This window comes from Bos mutus, chromosome 5, assembly GCF_027580195.1.
Source record: "Bos mutus isolate GX-2022 chromosome 5, NWIPB_WYAK_1.1, whole genome shotgun sequence".
Classification (NCBI taxonomy): domain Eukaryota; kingdom Metazoa; phylum Chordata; class Mammalia; order Artiodactyla; family Bovidae; genus Bos; species Bos mutus.
Window position 1 is genome coordinate 86,028,643 of NC_091621.1, and position 8,307 is coordinate 86,036,949.

The following is an 8,307-nucleotide window of genomic DNA, read 5'->3' on the forward strand; positions in this document are numbered from 1 at the left end:
ATTTATATTCTCTGAATCTCAGTCTCATCACTTATCAATCAGGGCAAATGATATCCACCTTAGAGGTGAGCAGATGAAGTGGGTCTCTCATATCAGTTAAATAACTGTGCCTGGTAGTCCTTATTAGGCTCCTGTTCCTTTCTTAGGTAGAACATTTTCCTTATAACATTAATTTCCCAGGGGGAGAGAGAATCAATTTTTGAGTGTATGCTTGGCACATTTATCATCTCAGAGGGGAAAAAAATGTAGGAAAACAAATAATTATGTAGGTTAAAAACAAGCATTTTGGTTTAAATGAGCACAACAATGTGAATTAGAAAAAGCAAAGATCTGGTCCAGGATTCAACACAAACTAAATGTGAGACATTAGACATATTGTTTGACACCCCTGGGCCTCTGTATTATTTCTAAATCATTGTATGTGCATACATGCGTGCTCAGTTGCATCCAACTCTTTGTGACCCCACCGATTGCAGCCCACAGCCCATGTCCATGGAATTTTCCACGAATACTAGGGTGGGTTACCATGTTCTGCTCCAGTGGATCTTCCTGACACAGGGATCAAACCCACGTCTCCTGAGTCTCTTGCATTGGCATGTAGACTCTACCACTGTTCCATCTGAGAATCTCCCAAAGGTTCTAGTAAGGAATTGGTAAACAGAGGTGATTAAAAATATCAACAAATATGTTTATTTGCAAAAAATGAAGCCAGGGACATTGAAGCATCTACTTGAATTCAAATAACCCCAAGGGCTTAATTCCATGAATATTCAATAGTATATTGAGGTATAAAGGCAAGGTATATAGAAAAAAAACACAGAAGAGAATTGAAAGCTATTTATAATGAAGCAGGAGGGTTTGAAGCATAAAAGCAATCATTTCCAATATACAAATTCATTTGTCAGCATTTAAATAGAGACAGATAACTTCACAACTCTAGTCAAGCAGTTTTTTCACTCACTTTTTTCATTATTACATAGAAATAATTACTTTAAAAGATTTATTTTTTATTTTCTCCAAATTGTTCCTGTTTTCTGTATTTCTAAGACATATTTAAGTTAATATTCTAAGTTATGACAACTTAAGAACATATATAACAACTAAAATTCTGACTGTCAGTGAAAATTGGCATGTCTGTATAATCTAGAAAAGACGGAAGTTCTCCAAATAAACTTTAAGTTCTCGGATTTCATATATTTCTTTAAAACTGAGTAATATAGTTTGAGGGTGTTTATGAAGATCTTCGGAGAAGGCAATGGCACCCCACTCCAGCACTCTTGCCTGGAAAATCCCATGGAAGGAGGAGCCTGGTGGGCTACAGTCCATGGGGTCTCGAAGAGTCGGACATGACTGAGCGACTTTACTTTCACTTTTCATTTTCATGTATTGGAGAAGGAAATGGCAACTCACTCCAGTGTTCTTGCCTGGAGAATCCCAGGGACGGGGGAGCCTGGTGCGCTGCTGTCTATGGGGTCACACAGAGTTGGACATGACTGACACAACTTAGCAGCAGCAGCATGAAGATCTTAGGAGGAGAGAAACCGTTTTCCAATCTTTGTTCTAGTTACCAATGAATCTGAAATTTCAGGGTTTTTTTTTTTTAATTCTGAAAGGGAATGTAAAAATCACATGATTTAGAAGACTAATGATTTCCCGTAAGAAGATAACTAATGTATTTTACAAAGTGTACACAATGATTTTGGGCTTCCCAAGCGGCACAGTGGCAAAGTATCTGCTTGCCAATGTGGAAGACAGAAAGAGATGGGGGTTCAATCCCTAGGTCTGGAAGATCCCCTGGAGAAGGAAATGGCAACCCATTCCAGTATTCTTGCCTGGAAAATTGCATGGAAGAGAAGCATGTTGGGCTACAGTCCACGGGGTTGCAAAGAGTCGGACACGACTGAACATGCCACACACACTACTAGAAACTTCTCTTTAATCCTTGAAAATTCACTCTGGTATTTTACAAAGATGGCAAATTCAAACTTCTGCTGTGTGTGACTTACCATTAACTCCACCAAGATGCTTTGTATCTGCTAGGTTAACATTCACTAATGTGTTAGTATAATAATGACCCACCTGCTATTCCTATCTATAAGGCTCTTTCTCTCTGTAAGAATGGAAATTAATGACACAGTCTCTCTGAACTGTCTCATGTCAGAGCTAGAAAAGGTGTGAAGGGTATATATGAGCTGGACTACTGGCTAGCAGGTTGGGGGGTAAATGCTCCAGTGGATGCAAGCTTGGGGTTTTTCATGAAGCTTCCTTGCTAACAAAGGCATTTTCTGATATTGCTGACACTGAGACATTAAAAGGTAAGGAATTTTCTGTGTCTAGCATACTAGTATTTATTTAGCATTAGAACAAATTTGGGATTAAATGTATGGCTTATTTCAAAGGAAGACTAAAGAGATAATGTATAATGATATCAATTTTCTAGATTGTTTTTAGAAGGAAACTGGGTAAAGGAAAATTTTGAAAATATTTGAAAATTGCATGAGCAGTCTGAACCATATCAATAAAATTATGATCCTTGGAAATTATGTTTTTAAAAGATTTTTTAAAGTAGGCTCTAGTTTAATATGTCATTAAACAAAGCTACAATAGATTTCTTTATTTTAGAGCTGAATTATTCTTTTCAGAAAATTTGAGAAGCAATGGGTATTTTGAAGCTGCCAGTGGTTCTCATTGTGCTCTGTGTTGCATTAAACCATCTGGAAGGTGGTGGTAAACCCACTGGAAGGTTAGTAACTTGAAAATCCTAGTTTCTTTTGAAAGTATGAAAAAATTATAATCAAATACTGCTATGTAATTAACGGCCCTTGTGCCATTAGATTTCTAAGTCATATTTAAGAATAGTACATAAGATTTTCCACTGTTTCTTAAATTCTATGTTCTTTAAAGAATAAAGTCAGTCTGATAAATCTCTCTGATGAAATTTCTGACAGACAGGAATGGACAGTTTCAGCTTTGTCAAGAAATATGCTATTGGAACTTAAAGGAGCAGAACCAGAACATGAAGCAAGAAAACCCAAAAGGTAGTAACTTCTACTATACTAATCCAATTCTCAAGCAAACTAGGAGAAACTCAAAGTATATATTTTATATGAGGTGGAATTTTGCTGTGTGCTTATATAGACATTTTTCTCAACTCTGGCAATATCCTGAACTTTCACGTCTCTTTCTGGAAATCTAAGTAGGAAATAATCAAGTGGCAAATTAAATCTGGTAAGAAGTTAAATTTAGAAGATCCAGTTAAAAAGACATTAGTCCATAGGGGATTCTTTCTATATTGCTAACTGCTCTGTTAATGAAACAGAATTATAATTAAAATACTATTCTTCATGAGACTATTTCCAATATTTCTGTAAATATATTTCCAATATTCTGTAAATATAAAATAATATTTCTTGAAAATGTTTTCAATAAGTAGCATGTACATCAGGATTTTTTTTTAAAAGCTTATTTTGAAAGGTGTCATTTTATTTGAATGGCAATTTTAAGGAATTTTAAAAACTGTGAAGGGTGAAAATGTTTGCAGTATTTACAAGTTTCAAGTGGAAAGCCTTTAAAACTGTTATTATCCATTTATTAAAAGAGGCTTAAGTCCATAGGTATACATATATCCCCTCCTTTTTGAAACTCCCTCCCATCTCCTTCCCCATCCCACCCCTCTAGGCTGATTCATGTTGAGGTTTGACAGAAAACAGCAAAATTCTGTAAAGCAATTATCCTCCAGTAAAAAATAAATTTATCTTAAAATGCTATATTTAAAAAGTCTTAAGTCCAAATTCATGCATATGTCATAAATAATATGAAGATTTGCTTGTGTCTAAATTGGTTTTGACTCCATATAGTTTTATAAAACTGAATTAAAAAAAAAAAAACTGAATTTAAACTCTCTTGAAGACCAAGGAGAATAAGTTTACTCATGAAAAATCTTTTCTTTAAGTCATATTAGAACTCATCTCATAGAATTATCAGCATTTTGTCTATTTCCCTTCTGGGTGTGTTTTGTTGAGGTGGAGGTCCTTTGGTGATACATAAAGGTTGCTAAATCACGTACGTGTAATAGATAGTACACATAGATTTTTCTTTTCCTTTCATTTCAAAGCTTACCTAGTTTACAGGACATTCTTCTCAGAACTGACTGTAATGTTCAATTGGTTTTCTCCTGGATAAAAACAACTTTAAACCTGCCATGAAGTTTCTGGTAAACTAGCAGAACATTTGAACAATGACAGAAAAATTAGTGATATTATGTAGTGATTTCTGTCTATATCTTGATCTTTTCTTTCATTAGATATATTCATCCGCTAACTATTTTTACCCAGTATGTTTTTAAGGAAATTCATTAATTATGAGGTGAATTTCACTGAGAAATAGAATAACACATAATGTTATTTATTAACAATTATATTTTCATGCTGGTCTCACAATCTTTTTGAATTACTAGAAATATTTATAAAACATTCATCAATTACTTTTCAGGAAATTGAATTTCCTGGAATCAGTATATTTGGTCAGTTTTTTGAAGAGAAAGGAAGAATTTAACATCCTGAGCCATTCAACCATATAATATTCTATAAAGCTCATAAAAAGCTGAGAAAGCCTATGTAGAAAATATCTCAAACTTTGAACACCTTTAAAAAATAAAGCTGATGAAGATTTATTCTTCAATATTGTTTTTTCACAAAAATCAGTCATCTCATCTGAGATCTTTTTCAACTTTTATACCTGCATGCGACGGGATTAAGAAGTAACAGACTTTACAGACCGTACCAAAACATGGTTATGTTACTTGACACTCATGAGTGAGGCAGAAGGATCCCATACTTGCCCACCAACTTTTTAAGACTCAGTAGTAAGTAAGGTTCAGTGGTATCTGCCTGGCAGATAGTAAGAGAGCAACCAAAAGTATAATTACATGAGTTTCAAGCTAGAGTCACTGAACTCACACACCTCCACAGACAACTATTAAGAGCTGGGATAAGAGACCCATTTAAAAACTGTTTCAAAAGCCCCTGAAACTGAGATGTTTTTAAAGAGAGACAATTTAAGAGTTACCATCTGGCCTATAATTATCACTGTTTACATTCTCTTCTTATTGAAGTATAGTTGATTTACAATGTTGTACTAGTTTTTCATGTATGGCAAAGTGATTCCGTTATATATATACATATATAGGTATATATGTATTCTCTATATATATTCTTTTCTTTTTTGTGTCCTTTTCCATTATCATTTGTTACAGGATATTAAACTTATTTATGAAACAGAAACAGATTCAGATATAGAAAACAATCTTCTATTGTGAGTGAGGGATAAACTGGTTTGAGATTAGCCGATACACACTACCATATATGAAATAGATGAACAACAAAGTCCTACTGGATAGCACAGGCAACTATATTCAATATCCTATAATAAGTTCTCTTAAAGCCAAGAATTTCCATGTGTGTGAATGGTCATTGCTTTAAACTAGTGTTTGTTATTAGCAGGTAGGTAGGCTGGTAGGTCATGTCTGCCTGGTAGTCAATGAGGGAAAATACATAAAAGTTGGGGTGCCAGGCCTTTCACTAACCAACTCAGTCAACTTTCTCCATCTTAATGATAATTTAGGGTATATCCTATCAGATTTACATAAAAATTCCTGTTTGGGAAAGCAGTTTCACAAGAATGAAACCAAAAAACATAAAAGTTCTTTGTATTTCTTTAAAGTAGAATCATGACCCTCCTAGCTAACTCAAATTAGAGAATATTTTAGTTAGGATAGTTTAAAATCCTATTACAAACCTTGAGACCAATTATCAAACATTCACCAATTATCACTAAGCACAAAGAGTATTTCACATTCTGTTCAAGGCATTCACCAAATATATCCTGGAAAAGAAATCCCTTTGAACCTTCTCAATTTGACCCACTTTTCTTTTATTACTTTAAATTTATTAGTTTGAAATGTTTGGGTCAAATTCTGATTACTACTGTTTTCCAGGAAAAGTTTATCACCTTTTAGAATTCAATGTTCAGTGTGAATTGCTGGTTCAATCTTTATAAGAGCATTAAACCATTCTTTGAAAATGCACATTGGCCATGCTTACCACATATGAAAAAGAAAGAGTTAAACAGATAATATGAATAAGACCGATATATAAGCCAGGTAATTAGGCTTCTGTGGGCTTCCCTCATGGCTCAGTCGATAAAGAATCTTCTTGCAATGTAAGAGACCTGGGTTCAATCCCTGGGTCAGGAATATCCCATGGCGAAGGGAATGGCAACACACTCCAGTATGCTTGTCTGGAGATTCCATGGACAGAGAAGCCTCGTGGGCTACAACCCATGGGGTTGCAGAGTCGGACACGACTGAACAACTAACATACACAAATTAAACTTCTAGGTGTGTTTCCTTGCCTGAGTAATTGGTTTGTCAGCATACACTCATGCTCAATAGATACTCAGTTCATGTAATTCTGTAAGAAAAATTTTCTGTGGAGAATATCTGAGAGTATAAACCATAAAGTTTCACATAAGTTTTTAAAATATTTACTCTTAGGCTATCTCTATACAAAGATGCAGATAATGAAGTACTTCCCATACAAAATAAACACATTGAGATAAAAGCCATTGCATATTGCTTCAAATTATGTATATACACTGGCTTCTGGATATTGAGTTTTTAGCCTCCTACCAGTATCTCTCTCCCACTTTACACTTAATCAAAGTTTAACCAAGATTTTGGTTTTTACAGGAGCTGAAATTTCCCTATAACTCCTAATAATCAGCAAAAAAGCAATCATTGTGTCTATTTCCAGTACACTAAAACAAAAGATGGTACAAAAATATAGGACTGATATAAATAAATTCTCTAAATACTAAGAAGTTGATTCAAATGAATTATTTACAGTTATCATTTATGACTTATCCATAATATTATCATGCAATTTTTCCAGGTGGCTGAAGGAACATGATGAATATTAATACCATTGACACAAAAAGCCTTTTGGTTTTAACATTTAACCTATCATTAAAATTGTTGAGAATATAGGAACATAGTACATAGCAGGGACATAGTAATCTTCATGTATTTATGCTAATAGTAATAGAATTTCCACACTACAGTAGTTAGAGTACCTGAATAGGTGGTAAATTTTATTCCCTTGAAATAATACCTGACATTTGTCAACACTGTCAATTCAGTGAAATCAAGAAACTTAACAAAAATTAACTAACACTGCTTAATTCTTGTTTGAAAGGTATGAGAAATGAATATATATATATATATTTAAATTCACATATTCCAGATTACATACATAATTTGCAATTCAAGACCTTTTTTAAAAATTTGGGAAATAGATTGGTGGTGGTGGTTTAGTCACTAAGTCTTATCCAACTCTTGAGACCCCATGGACTGTAGCCTGCCAGACTCCTCTATCCATGGGATTCTCCAGGCAAGAGTACTGGAGTGGATTGCCCTTTCCATCTCCAGGGGATCTTCCCAACCCAGGGATCAAACCCAGGTCTCCTGTGTTGCAGGCAGATTCTTTACCAACTGAGCTATGAGGGAAATAGATTAATCAATATTTAAAAGAATATAAGACAAAAAAAAAAACTTCTATTATCATTATCTGGAATATATTCTGAATTGCCAAAGAAAAAAATTACACTGGGAAATTCAACATTAACTATAACAGAGGGTTTGCTATATGATTTCTAAGCTGCATCTTCAGGGTGTCCAGAAACTCGATCAAATCATCCAAGTATTTTACAAACCAAAACACTGAGTTACTGACGTGAGGATGTTTCCTTTCGTTTTCATCAACATGAGATATGTGATGTCACAGAGATAGTTGTATCCAATCCTGACTCTAAGTTTCTAACCGTTCAAATTTGCTCACTGTCACCAGTCATCAGATGGAAAAGCGGAAATGCGGCACTGCCACTTGTGAGACTCAACGCCTGGCAAATTTTTTAGCTCCATCCAGCAACAAACTTGGTGCCATTTCCTCACCTACAAAGATGGGATCCAATACATATGGCAAGAGGAAAAAAGTTGAGATCTTAAAGAGAGAACCATTGAGTTACTTGCCCATTTAGAGGTCAGTGCTCCTCTACAGCTCTTATTGCTTTAATGTATTATATAACTACTCCAGTGATTTCCTTTGTTATTTAACAGTACCTCTTCGTTACTAGAATGAATATATGAATCTCTGCATCCCATGTTTGTTGCTAACGCATATAAAATGCCATGTTAAGAATTGCTTAAATTAATACTAATTGATTAAGATCCCATAATAAAAAGGCAGTGTC

The 8,307-nt window shown here is 34.5% G+C and overlaps 1 protein-coding gene across 1 annotated transcript; it reads left to right on the forward strand.

Moving 5' to 3' along the window:
* The first annotated feature begins 2,657 nt into the window (after positions 1-2,657).
* On the forward strand, positions 2,658-8,094 carry IAPP (islet amyloid polypeptide). The gene is made up of 2 exons (XM_005893223.2): positions 2,658-2,743; positions 7,905-8,094. Exons 1-2 carry the CDS (start codon positions 2,658-2,660, stop codon positions 8,092-8,094), a joined length of 276 nt encoding a protein of 91 aa, XP_005893285.1.
* The last annotated feature ends 213 nt before the right edge of the window (positions 8,095-8,307 follow it).